The sequence below is a fragment of the Bos taurus genome, chromosome 4 (assembly GCF_002263795.3).
Source record: "Bos taurus isolate L1 Dominette 01449 registration number 42190680 breed Hereford chromosome 4, ARS-UCD2.0, whole genome shotgun sequence".
Taxonomy (NCBI): domain Eukaryota; kingdom Metazoa; phylum Chordata; class Mammalia; order Artiodactyla; family Bovidae; genus Bos; species Bos taurus.
Window position 1 is genome coordinate 49,676,153 of NC_037331.1, and position 14,548 is coordinate 49,690,700.

The 14,548-nt window shown below is 40.8% G+C and overlaps 1 protein-coding gene across 5 annotated transcripts in view; it reads left to right on the forward strand.

Moving 5' to 3' along the window:
• Nucleotides 1-3,351: 3,351 nt before the first annotated feature.
• NME8 (NME/NM23 family member 8) overlaps nucleotides 3,352-14,548 on the forward strand; it is a 50,795-nt gene continuing 39,598 nt past the window's right edge. For 2 of the 5 annotated variants that reach the window (XR_009494128.1, XM_024990671.2), the window contains exons 1-5: nucleotides 3,352-4,838; nucleotides 5,884-5,923; nucleotides 5,998-6,055; nucleotides 6,246-6,352; nucleotides 10,670-10,741. Coding sequence is in view for 4 of the 5 variants with exons in the window: in XM_024990671.2 (XP_024846439.1) it covers nucleotides 5,891-5,923; nucleotides 5,998-6,055; nucleotides 6,246-6,352; nucleotides 10,670-10,741 (270 nt within the window). In the remaining variant the exon portion in view is untranslated. 5 annotated transcript variants of the gene reach the window in all.

Below are 14,548 nucleotides of genomic sequence, written 5' to 3' on the forward strand. Positions count from 1 at the left end.
TCTTTTCCAATGAGTCAACTCTTCTCATGAGGTGGCCAAAGGACTGGAGTTTCAGCTTTAGCATCATTCCTTCCAAAGAAATCCCAGGGCTGATCTCCTTAAGAATGGACTGGTTGGATCTCCTGGCAGGTCAGTGTAGGAAAAAGCATTTTGAATGAAACTTGAAAGATTTTGTCTTTCTTTTTTTTTTTTTAATTTTATTTTATTTTTAAACTTTACAATATTGTATTGGTTTTGCCAAATATCGAAATGAATCCGCCACAGGTATACATGTGTTCCCCATCCTGAACCTTCCTCCCTCCTCCCTCCCCATACCATCCCTCTGGGTCGTCCCAGTGCACCAGCCCCAAGCATCCAGTATTGTGCATCGAACCTGGACTGGCGACTCATTCCATATATGATATTATACGTATTTGAATGCCATTCTCCCAAATCATCCCACCCTCTGCCTCTCCCACAGAGTCCAAAATACTGTTCTATACATCAGTGTCTCTTTTGCTGTCTCATATACAGGGGTATTGTTACCATTTTTCTAAATTCCATATATATGCATTAGTATACTGTATTGGTGTTTTTCTTTCTGGCTTACTTCACTCTGTATAATAGGCTCCAATCTCATCCACCTCATTAGAACTGATTCAAATGTATTCTTTTTAATGGCTGAGTAATACTCCATTGTGTATATGTACCACAGCTTTCTTATTGAATTGAAATTAAAATTGAATGAAACTTGAAAGATAATGTCAAATATACTCTAGAAGAAAAACAAAGTACTAGATCCTTCAGGAGTAAAACCTCTCAGAGACTTTTTGGCATTTCTAACTTACACTCTCCTTTAATCAAATATAAATATATTTTCTTTTAAATAACTTTCAGAGTGCACTTGTCCTTGAAGTCTCTACTAGGAAGACCCAAATCAAAAGCTTATCAAGTTTATGTTTCAAAACCTCAACATTCAAGCTTTGTGCAATTAGTAGGAATGATATTTGAAAACTCAGTTTCACCTATTGCCCTGCATGTCTTGAACTCTGGTAAATGTGATCATTTGAGAATAGATTGAAACCTTTTTTGTAGTAGTAATGTTTTCCCTTAAATAGTAAAAGCATTATGTGAAGATATTGAAACATGTGCATGAACATTTGTGGCACTTGCTACATGCTTCCTGTAGGTGCTGCACAATAACATCTTTTCAGGTTAACAAGACAAATTTCATTAAAAAAAAAAGCTTCTCAGATTCTGCATATGGGTTGGAGTACAGGAAACAACCATAGGGTTAGGAGATGCAATGGACCTTTGTAGACAGGCTCCTTATTCCCACAGTGGACCAAGTAGATGAGCAGAATTACCTGCAAGAGAATTTCTGAATATGACCTTACCCTATCAAGGATATATATCAAGAGGATGTATTGTCCCTGCACTTCGCCATCTGGTGTTTTCAGGGGTAGTATATATTTTCAATCACTGCTGCTTTACCAGGTTTAGATTGTCAGTAAATTGAATCAGATCCATCTCAATAGTTGTCAACAGAGGAAGAGGTTCCTAAAGAGGAAAGTTCTGGTACCTATGTTGTTGTCAACATGAGTCCAAAGGAAAACTTGGATTCCCCAGAGGTTTACCAGATGGCTTCCTGGGGTAACCTATGAGAAGAACTGGGATAAAAGCACTAGAGCTTGTGAAATGGACTCCAGAAATTAGATTGACTGCTAGCCTAAAATCAAGAAATAGTTACATATGTTATGAAAACAAACTACAGGATGTCTCTAGTGGTCCAGTGGTTAAGACTCGGTGCTTCCCTGAAGCAGGGATGGGTTTGATCCCTGGTCTGAGAAGTTCTGCATGCTGCTATGGTGCAGTCAACCCCGCCCCACCCCCACAAAACAAAAAACAAACAAAAAATTAAAACCCCAACAAATTGTGAATGGAGCAATTCATGGTGGGAGATGTGTTCCCAGGTTGGATCATCAGAATAGGATGAACCCGAGTAGGAATTGTTGGCAGTTAAGAGTTGTATTTGTCCTTCTCCAGAAAATCAGACAACTAAAAAGCTAGTGAGAAAATGTCACCTCAGAGAATGGAGTGACCCATGTGAAACTTGCTAAAAACAGGGAATAAACTGGAAGTTACACACATGACTTGTACTCTAAGTATAGATATTACCAGAGAATTCACCGCCCCCCACCCCCACATAAAAGTGGGTACAGAATACTTCCTAAGCCAAGCCAGCCACTCACCCTATCAAAATAGAACAAGTCTCACACTGAGGAGGGGTGATAAGAAAGAATACATCATGGGGAAATGGGAAAAGATTCAGGTTTTCTGCTGAGGGAAGTAGGAAATCTAATTTGAGAAATTAACATACAATCTGTCTGGTGCTGTAAATAATGATGGACCATGCAAAGGCACGTGGGAATATCATTGTGTAGCCATGCTTCTGCAGTCCTGTCATAGAAAGTGAAAAAAAGTGAAAGGGTCAGTTGCTCAGTGGTGTCTGACTCTGTAACCCCACGGACTGTGTAACCCTCCAAGATCATGGAATTCTCCAGGCAAGAATACTGGAGTGGGTAGTCACTCCTCCCTTCTCCAAAGGATCTTCACAACCCAGGGTTTGAACCCAGGTCTCCTACATTGCAAGAGATTCTTTACCATCTGAGCCACCAGGGAAGCCATGTCACAAATGCTCAGACTAAAAGCAATCTCTGCAAGATGCACAGTATTTTATACAGAATAGATAAACAGAAAGGTACTACTGTATAGTACAGTGAACTATATTCAATATCCTGGGATAAACCATCATGTCACATAGCTGTGCAGCAGAAATTAACACAACATTGTAAATCAACTATACTTGAATAAAATAATATTTTTTAAAAGGCATTAGCATTAGCATGGTGAAGGCAATGGCAACCCACTCCAGTACTCTTGCCTGGCAAATCCTGACGGAGGAGCCTGGTACGCTGCAGTCCATGGGGTCACTAGGAGTTGAACACGACTGAGCGACTTCACTTTCACTTTTCACTTTCACGCATTGGAGAAGGAAATGGCAACCTACTCCAGTGTTCTTGCCTGGAGAATCCCAGGGATGGGGGACCCTGGTGGGCTGCCGTCTCTGGGGTCGCACAGAGTCAGACACGACTGAATCGACTTGGCAGCAGCAGCAGCAGCATTAGCAGTAAGTCACTTCAGTTGTGTCCAACTCTGTGTGATCCCATAGACGGCAGTCCATCAGGCTCCACCATTCCTGGGATTCTCCAGGCAAGAACACTGGAGTGGGTTGCCATTTCCTTCTTCAATGTGTGAAAGTGAAAAGTGAAAGTGAAGTCGCTCAGTCGTGTCTGACCCTCAGCGACCCTATGGACTGCAGCCTTCCAGGCTCCTCCTTCCATGGGATTTTCCAGGCAAGAGTATTGGAGTGGGTTGCTATTGCCTTCTCCATTTTAAAAGGCAATCCTTGTTAAAAACTAACTCACAGAAAAAGTCATAGACATCAAAAAAACAACAGCAAAAAAATCATGACAAATAGTGAGCTGATCTAATGTATTTGGTGTATTTGAATCCTAAGAATAAGATAAAAGAGCAAGCTGAAAAGGCAGTTAAAGTAACTTTAATGATCAAATTCATATGGCATGAAAGGAGAGTATATATTTTTTGTTACTTTAAAAATTTCCTGATATAAATTCTGCAAATGCCATAATGAAATAACACACACACACACACACACACACACACACACACACACACACACTCACACCCACACCAAGGCTTTACAAGATAAAGATAGTCCAGAAGAATGGTTTTAGATGAGAGAAGAGCAAGGAGAGGTAAATGAAATGTGGGACTCAATCCCAGACCAGGAAAAGGACATTCTTGGGAAAATGGAAAGGACCTGATGAGGTCTGTAGTGTAGCTAATATTGTATCAACATTAGCCTCCTGGCTTCAATAATTATACTATGATTGTGAAAGATAAGGTAAGGGAAAAATATATAGAAGCTCTGGGTATTAATTTTGCAATTTTCATGTAAGTCTAAAGTGCTTTCTAAATTACTTTTTAAAGATGAAGAAGGGAGGTAGGCACAAGGGAATCTGGAGGATTGGCTGGGCTGGAGTTTGGGGAGCCCTTCTTTCCAACCAGAGGCGCATAGGGTTCACACTGCCCTTGGTGAGCAGCCATGTCGGGCGTCAAGTGCAGGAGATGACGGAATCTGCGGAGAAGGCAATGGCACCCCACTCCAGGACCCTTGCCTGGAAAATCCCATGGATGGAGAAGCCTGGTGGGCTACAGTCCATGGGGTCGCTGAGGGTCAGACACGACTGAGCGACTTCACTTTCACTTTTCGCTTTCGTGCATTGGAGAAGGAAATGGCAACCCACTCCAGTGTTCTTTCCTGGAGAATCCCAAGGACGGGGGAGCCTGGTGGGCTGCCGTCTCTGGGGTCGCACAGAGTCGGACACGACTGAAGCGACTTAGCAGCAGCAGCAGCAGCAGCACTGAGCAACACACTTTGGAGGAGGAGGGGAGATGCTGAAGGTACCCAGACGCAAGGAGGCAGCAGGAAGTGGACGAACTTGGGAGCCAACTGCTCTGTAACTGCCGCCCAGGTCTGCGTGCTGGGATTTCGGTCCGTGGGTGGCTGGGACGGGGCTCGCGGGCAGGGGGACGGGTGGAGGGAAACGTTGGCGTTCTTCCGCTGCCGGAACCGTCCTGGCATTCCTCCTCATCCTCGGGACCAGCACCAGCACCAGCATCGGCGCCACGGAAGTCCGGCCACCGCCCAGGCCTGCTGCGCACCCCAGGGACTTGAGCTTGGCTGAATTTATCCCGCGAAAACACAGGCCTTGGTAAGGGATTGATGCCCTCGGGGATTTTGAGTTCCTGTTCTTGATCCTTCAGAATCTAGCAGCTAGACAAGGGTCTGTTTTGTGCAACGCTCGTGAGAGAATTCCCTTTGCCGGATGTAGTCTTGTTTCTGGTCACTCCTTTGTTCACACTAGTGTCCAGTGACACACGCAGTTGGAGCCATGTGTAAACAACCTTGACACCAGGGAGCAAGGTGTTTAGACCTCACTGATTTAACATCTGCACAAAGTTTATGCTGTGCCTCAGAACACACTGGTGGCCTTGCTCTAAAAATTAAATCTCCCTGGAAAGGAACCCAAGGAAGATCCATGTTCATGTTCATGGACAATTAACATGTGGCACACAGACACTCTATAATCCTCCAGGAAAAACAAACTCTGTTTAAGTACCTGTGTCTCCTAACAGTTCTGACTTCTTTTTCTTAGAAGCTACTGCTTTATGGGAATTCAGTGCCAGGAAATATAGAATGAAGGACAGAGAGTTCATTATTGAGCTGGCCATAGTTTTGCAAAACATACAACTGGCTGCCCACCTTATAGAGCACCTTTAAAAAAAAAGTTCAAAATTTTATACAATTTTTAAAGGTTACTTTCTATTTACAATGATTACAAAATATTGGCTGTATTTCCTGTGTTGTACAATATGTCCTTGAACCTACCTTATACCCAATAGTTTGTACTTCTTACTCACTATCCATATGTTGTTCCTCCATCTCTCTCTCCCCACTGGTAACTAGTAGTTTTATCTCTATATCTGTGAGTCTGCTTCTTTTATGACTTACTTTGCTTCAGAATTATTGGGAGGGTAAGATAGTATGGCTGCTGCAAGCATTTAGCACAGATCCCAGCCTGAAGAGCTCTTCAGAGACCACGACTCTTCTCTCTCCAGAAGAGGCGAAAGTACATAATCCAATACTGCTGAGGGAAAATTTCTGCAGTACTTAAGATGCTATTTGAATGAATAAACAACATTATTTAAATTTCCTTTTACATGTTTTCTATTTTTCTTCCCTCTTTTGTGTGACAGTGGATAAATGGCAGGCAAAAAGCGAGAAATCCAGTTACAGGTAGGCAGACACATCAACAATTCTTTACTTAGAGCATTGGCCCTTGAAGACTTTTGACACTCCTTTTTTTGCAGGCGGTCATCAATAATCAAAGCCTGTGGGATGAGATGATGCAGAACAAAGGCCTAACAGGTACTGGCTTCCCAGGTGTTTACCGTCTGGAGTTAGGCTCAGGGCATCTTGTGGCACCCCAACACTGAGCACCGCTCCCCACTTCCCAGAGTAAAAACCTGCTCTGTCTTTTCTCTGCCCTGAGAATTGGGAGAAGCTGCTATTCAAGACTCTTTGCCTTTGTTCTTTCACGAATATTATCATCTTCTAGTGATCGATGTTTACCAAGCCTGGTGTGGACCTTGCAAAGCAATGCAAACCTTATTCAGAAAATTGAAAAATGAGCTGAATGAAGATGAACTTCTGCATTTTGCTGTAGTAAGGATTTCCACTAAACTATTATTTTATTACTTTAAATGTTCTGTCAATTCTTCAAAATGAACAGTGTTTACTTGGTAATTTACTGTATATTTAATTCCACTAGGTCTGAGAACAAATGTGATTTTTGTCCCATTCCTATAAAGCTAAGGTCATTTACCATGGTTTACCAGAGCATATGGTGTGTGTTCAGAATAAGGATTGCAAATGGCATTTACCAGAAAGCTTAGGGTAGGACTCTGGTCATTTACCCAGTTAATGTTAGATATGTGACTCTACCTCTTTGAATTTATGAAATCTAATTAGAAGTCAATTATTTATGATTAAAATTTAGCCCACAAATTGAGATGCATCCTAAGTATAAAATACAAGAATGAAAAAAAGATTGTGAAATACTTCATTAATAATGTTTTACATCCATTACATGTTAGAATCACCATTGGGGGATATATTGGACTAAGTGAAATGTATCATTAGATTATCTTCACCTGTTTCTTTTTAGTTTTTAACTGTGGCCACTGGAGGATTTAAAAGTATGTATGTGACTCATTTTCTATTGGACAGAAACATGTCCAGACCAGCTAGACCTAAGATGTAAAAGCAGATAACTCATGTATTTTTACTTCTTATCCCGAAAACTCATAATCCCTGATACAAATATGAAGCCTCAATCTACTGCATGTTCTCATGTATACAGGCCTTCCTGACTCTTCCCAACCCCAACCTTGTGATGAATTTGCTTACTGACCTTAGCTTACGTTTGTCCATCCTCTTCTGCAGACACATTGTTTACAGGGCTTCTTTTTCTTAGTTCAAGGTTACAAATAAACAGTCTAAAGCTTAGAAACTCATCTTTTATTATTTTTTCCTCTTAAAGAAGGTGGGCTGCAAAGAAGGGAAAAAAAAAAAAAAGCCTGAAGACCCAACAAAGAGAAAACAGAAAGAAAAGTTTAAAAAAAGAGAGAGTAGGTGGTTATATACAATCATTAACTCATTTTGTCAAGAGATTGACTTTGTCTTTTAAAATAAGGGCCATATAAGTTTTTAAAGGGCAGCATTATATTACAACCTTAACTCTGAAGAGTCAGGCCGCCTGAGTAGAACTGAATTGTGATTCTAGATTTGACTTGACTTTGGCCATCTGATGGGAAGAGCCAACTCATTGGAAAAGACCCTGATGCTGGGAAAGATGGAAGGCAAAAAGAGAAGGGGGCAGCAGAGGATGAGATGGTTGGATGGCATCACTGACTCAGTGGACATGAGTTTGAGCAAACTCCAGGAGATAGTGAAGGACAGGGAAACCATGATGTTGCAAAGAGTCAGACACGACTTAGCAACTAAACAACAACAGGGAGGAAAACTAATTTCAGAGGACAGAGAATGAGGCCGAAAGGGAATTGCCATATGCAATAGACGTTGGGTTGGTGTAAGAAATTATAAGACAATAACAGAAGGATCTAATAGCTGGGAAATGGATCTTGGAGAATCAAGGGTCAGAAAATTCTCGTGACTCATGGCAATCTGTCTGGAAGTGATAGGAGTGCAAGTTCATGGTCTAGAGATCATGAAGAAACTCCAGGTCGAAAAGGAAACTGGGGTCAATGGGGAGAGACAGCAAGGCAGAACCCCTGCTCACTTGTCTGGCTACCGGGAAGGGAACTGGTGCATAGAACGCAAGGGAGAGGAAAGTATAATTTGATGCTGTGTTCCCAGGTGGTCTGGAATCATTAAATCCCTCCTTGTTCATAGAGCCTGAGTAGGAGCAGACCTGGGGTATGTGTGTGGGTTGGGCACTGTGGTGGAGGCTGAGGAGTGGGTCCAGGAGGATTGGCCCATGTAGCTTTTTGGGCTACCATTTCAGCACAGCACAGGGCTATGTGAGGAGGACACCAGTCTTCACAGCGCTTCCTCCCACCCAGAGCCTTCTGAGTGTGTCCTCCCAGCAGTACCCCAGCCAGCCAGACTTCCTTAACCTGCCTCACACGAATCAGTTTCATCACTATATCTATTCCACCAGGGAGTGCTAGTAAACTTTCTAAAATACATCCCCCAAAAGTTCATATTGTTCTTTTGTTTAATTTAACAACAACAAAAACGTGTGCATTGTCTCTAAATGGCTTCTCTTCTGTTTGAGCACAACCAACAAAGTACATTCACTTAGACTGATGCTATTTTTCTTCTATGACCTGCTTATTAAAAAAAAAAAAAATTATATGTAATAGCTTCCGAACCTCCACTGGGAGCAATGGAGGGGCGACCTCTGCTGGATATTTTATTTCCTGACATTAACTAAAGAAAGACCCTTTTTGAACTTGTAAACTTGAATCCAAAACTAATACCTATCAAGTTAATTACCTATTGAAATCACCCTAAATTTCATGGTCAGTATAAAATTTTTTCTATTATGTGGTCTTTTAAAAGACTTGAACGACAAAAAAAAAAAAGAACAACAACAACAAAAGACTTGAACACTTGTACTAACATTGTGCCTATACATATAAAAATTCAGTAAATGTCATGTATTATAGTTTTTAGTTTTTATGTATTATAGTTTTTAATTATATGCTTTATTTGCTAGTACTTAACTATAATATTAAATTGTAACAATGATGGCTAGACTACTTTTAAATGTAATCTTTGACTGCTAAGTCACTTCAGTCGTGTCCGACTCTGTGCGACCCCATAGATGGCAGCCCACCAGGCTCCCCCGTCCTTGGGATTCTCCAGGAAAGAACACTGGAGTGGGTTGCCATTTCCTTCTCCAATGCATGAAAGTGAAAAGTGAAAGTGAAGTTGCTCAGTCGTGTCTGACCCTCAGCGACCCCATGGACTGCAGCCTTCCAGGCTCCTCTATCCATGAGATTTTCCAGGCAGGAGTACTGGAATGGGGTGCCATTGCCTTCTCCGTCACAAAACCTAGCCAGGCCTAATACCATGGCCCCAGCCCTTGCCCTCGGCAATGGTTCACACCCTGAAGAGTGGCTTCTCTCTGGATCCTAACAAATCCACCTCTTATCGCTTTGTGTCTCAATGAATTTTTGCAATGAGACATCGGAGCCTGAGTTTGATTAGTTTTGGCCAGGCTTGAGTCCCGGGAGAGAGCTGAAGGACAGGAGGAAAAAGCAGTGGGAAAAATGTGCCAAGGAATCCCCTTCATAGCCTGCTAGAAAATTTGCTAAATATCTGACCGGTGTTCACAGTTTCATTGGTCTGATCCTTGGCACAGAGAAGAGAAAGGACAGAAGAACCCCCACTGGCTTGGGTAACAGCCACTTGGGTAACAGTCAAAGTAGTAATCTTTGACTACTGTCCTTTAATATTATAGGTTAGTTCCTTTTAAGTTTTTTTTCTTTTTTTTTTTGAAAGCAGTGAAGCCTACTTTTTTAAAAAGAGAAAAATAGAGAAAGAAGGAAGAAAGAAAGGGAAAGAAAGAAAGTGATGTAGAATCCAATGTGTTAAAAAAAAAAGATTACAACATAGCCCCTCTGGCTGACATAGGGCCAAGGGACCCTGCCTTGGCTTGCACCTCACTGTTGAAGAACCTCTGGAAACCCAGTTTGGAAACAATCACTCTATGTTCCAAAATGCAACTCTTATATAGAAGATCCTATAACATACATCCTGATAGCTGGCCCAAGGGATGTTACATTAATTTGCAGGAACACTATTATTTAATACGTAGTTGTTGATAATCAATTTAAGACAACTTGAAATTTGTGAGAAAACTTCAAAATCAAAGGCTTTTAAATCTGACAACCAGTTTATTCAAAAACATGTAGGAAGCTCTGACTGATAAGGTGGGGGGTGACATGCAAGGGTGTGTATGATTCTCTGTGCATGTAGTTCACTTTCTAACAGAGAACATGAACTGGGTTCGTACCACAGTAGTACAGGACTGAAGGGGACTATTGGTGCCCTGAGAGAAGGGCGATGAAGTGTTATGTGGAGGGAAGATGTTTACAGCAGAAGGGGGAGCAAAGCAGAGTTCTTGGAGGGAGGACACTTGAGCCGGGTTGGAAAAGGAAGGGAAGGAGCAGGTAACAAGGGGAAAAGCCCAGGTATAAGAAGCAGTCTGTGAGATGAGTTTAGCTGCAGGCTGGGAACTGTAAGGATGAAGAGTGGGAAGGAAGGTTGGAGCCAAATGAGATAGGGTCTGAATTGCCAGAATGTGTAACTTGATTCTAAATACAACTATAACATACTCAGGAAATGTAGTAAACATAAACATAATTATGTATCTCTGCATTTTTTGAATATAGTACATCAAATGACTTGAACATAGTGTCCTTTATCATTATATGAAATAATTTTTTTTAGGCAGAAGCTGACAGTATTGTGACTCTCCAGCCACTTAGAGATAAATGTGAACCTGTTTTTCTCTTCAGTGTTGTAAGTATATTTATTCTCAAATGTGTCATCAGACTCCAATTCACAGCTAAAGAGCAAATAACATTGCACAATGACTGGAACTCTTCTCTGATGATAGTAATTGTAGAATTTTTTTGCCTTACATTTGCTTATTTATTATATTTTATAACTTCACCTGTAGGAGCTCATAATGCATTGTGAAGATTAGACTACCATACACTGAGTTGATCAGGAAAAAGAGAAACAAAATGGTATTTACCTTTCCTAAGGAAAATAATCAGAGATTTTTATTACAGGATGAATTATTATAGGAGTGAAAAATTGGAAATTTCTTAGATACCCAGTAGAAGAGAATTGGTTACAAATATTCATATATATCAATACAAAGAAATATTTATATAGTCACTATTTTGTAATATAGTTTGCTTTTCTCTATTTATAAATGCATAGAAAGAAGGTAGGTAGTTTTCTGTGTATGGGGGAAGTATATATAATTTAAATTTTTGTCTTATAGTTTTCTATATTTTCCAAATATTCCAAGATAAACAACTTTAATAATAAAAAAATATTATAAATGCTGGTTTCTAAAAGAAGAGTCAGGTAACTGCTTGCTTGTGTGATACAGAGCAAAAAGGCAATTCTTCCCTGAGAGGGTTTGGACTGTTTCTTTGTTGTTGAAGAGACCGTTTTTGATATCATAAATAATTATTTTAAAAACACGTCTCAAATATAACTTTTTGCTTCTGTTAAACAATAATCTTGCAGCTCTTTTAGGGAAGTGAACGATACAGTTAACTGAATTTTAAAAATTGTACTGTAGATATTGCTGTCAACTGGATAGGAAAGATTTGATGATTTATCTGAGGGGTAGCAAGCTGTTGTTTATATGGGGTCAGACAGTAAGTATTTTCAGTTTTGCAGAAGTATCATTTCTGTATAGGTCATAGTTTGCAGACCCTTGGCCTAGATATAATTCAGGGAACCAGAATGAATAACAACCAGAGGCAGGAATGGGCTTGACAGGTTAATGTGCCCATGAGGTGGCTTTAGTAGCAGCAGTAGTTGGGAGCCTGGGACTCAGGAGGAGAGGCTGGGCAGGTGGCCCACATAGAGTCTGCAGCTTTGGGGTGGCCATCCCCTGCCAAGTGAGTCAGGTCTGAGCAGCAGACCCACGTCCACCTGAAGACAGGGCTCAAAATCTTCCTTCCATGCTCACATGCTGTCATCATCCTGGGACTGCGGGATCCTAGCCTCTCCTAACTACCAATGAACTTTTCTTCCAACTCACTTCCTGTAGTTACGCCTCACTTTGTTATCACCCATTGCTCCCATACTCAAAATCCTAATTCAAGAATCTCCATGGGAAATATAGCCAATATTTTGTAATAACTGCAAATGTAAAGCAACCTTTAAAAATTGTATTAAAATTAAAACTTAAAAAAAAAAAAAAGAATCTCAATCCATGACTACAAAACCACCTTTGTTTTGGGCAGTGTTCTTAGCTGACAACAAATTCATTCCAGCCTGTTAGCAGGAAGGGCTTTCTCAAGGGATATTAGAAAGCTCATGGAGGTCCATTTTAGTGGTAAATGGTAATTAGAGTGTCAGGTTTCATTCAAATCTTTCTCAACTGGATTCTTCTCTTTGGCCTTTGAATATGATTAAATCTTTCCAATTAAAAAAAATTTCTTTTGATACTATGTCCCTCTCCAGCCTCCACTCACCTCTCTGCTCTACCTCAGAGCTAAATTTCTTGGAAGAGTTTCTATATTTTCAGTCCATCTCTTCTCATCCCATTAATTCTTCAACCCATTCAGTCGAACTTCTTTCAGATTATTCCACCAAACTGGCTGTTGCTAATGTATCCAATTATCAGCCTGTTGTTAAACAGAGTGAATGCTTTCAGGTCTTCATCATTCTGTACCTCTCAAATGTATTAAATGTGGTGGTCATGCCCTCCTTTTTGGAACAGTTGCTTCTTTTGACTTTTGTGACTTGGTTTTTCTTTTTTTTTTTTTCTAATTTTATTTTATTTTTAAACTTTACATAACTGTATTAGTTTTGCCAAATATCAAAATGAATCCGCCACAGGTATACATGTGTTCCCCATCCCGAACCCTCCTCCCTCCTCCCTCCCCATACCATCCCTCTGGGCCGTCCCAGTGCACTAGTCCCAAGCATCCAGCATCGTGCATCGAACCTGGACTGGCAACTCGTTTCCTACATGATATTTTACATGTTTCAATGCCATTCTCCCACATCTTCCCACCCTCTCCCTCTCCCACAGAGTCCATAAGACTGTTCTATACATCAGTGTCTCTTTTGCTGTCTCGTATACAGAGTTATTGTTACCATCTTTCTAAATTCCATATATATGCATTAGTATACTGTATTTATGTTTTTCCTTCTGGCTTACTTCACTCTGTATAATAGGCTCCAGTTTCATCCACCTCATTAGAACTGATTCAAATGTATTCTTTTTAATAAAATAGAAAGCCCAGAGATAAATCCACGCACATATGGACACCTTATTTTTGACAAAGGAGGCAAGAATATACAATGGATTAAAGACAATCTCTTTAACAAGTTGGTGCTGGGAAATCTGGTCAACCACTTGTAAAAGAATGAAACTGGACCACTTTCTAACACCATACACAAAAACAAACTCAAAATGGATTAAAGATCTAAACGTAAGACCAGAAACTATAAAACTCCTAGAGGAGAACATAGGCAAAACACTCTCCGACATACATCACAGCAGGATCCTCTGTGACTTGGTTTTTCTTTTGCTTCCTAGATGCTACTCACCATCCCCCCCACCCATTCTCCTTTACAGGTTCACCTTTCTTTATTCAGCCGTTACATATTGACTTCATTATGCTATAAATCTCCTTAGAAAACTTCTCCCAAACACAGTTCAAATTGTCACCTCTTATATATCAATAACTCAAGTATGTACGTCTTCAGCTAAACCCTACACTTGGAGCACCTGACTTGTGTATCCAACCGGTCCTTTGATCTTTCCTCTTGATAGCTCAAGGACGTCTCACAATGAACTGGTGCAATCCTAGACCCCTCCTGCCCTCCGCATCCCCATCGGAAATGTTATCTTCTAGTGTTGCCTCATCTGGTGAGTAATATCTTAACATACCCAGTTTCTCAAGCCAGAGACAGAAAAGTCATCTTAGTGACTTCTCCTTACATTACACCGCATCCACACCAGACCTTGGTCCTGTCATTTCACCACCCAAGCTTGCCTCACACTCATCTCCTTGTTTCCATTTCTGACAGCACTGCCATAGACTGAGCTCCCATCTCTCCCATTTCACCTCTAGAGTAGCTTCTGATTTGTGTACAAACATCCTCTCTTGGTCCATCTCTAACCTTTTCTCCATATGGTAGGTAAAATGATTTCTACAAACAGCAGTTCTAATTGTGATCCCTGCCTCTGTTTAAATATTTCAAAGTCTTCTCACTGCACTTAGGATAAAGGTTGCATCCTCCCAAGACGCCCAAGCTCCTGCACATTCTGGCTCCCCTTAGCTATTGGGCTCTGTCTCATATCAGGCCTTCCCTTAGTTTCTCTGCTGGCCTTCTTATTTACCATGTTTGTTTCCAGCCATAGGACCCTCACGTCTCTATTTCCTTTTGCCTAGAATGATCTTTCTTCTTTTTATTTCTTACCTGTCCTTCACATTTTAAACCAAGAATCACTTCCTGACATTGATAAGTACTTTTACTAATCTACCTAACCAGAGTAAACTTTTATAGATGCTCCCAGCTCTTTGTACCTCCCTTAGTGGTTCCTGTCATGGTTTTTTATCTCAC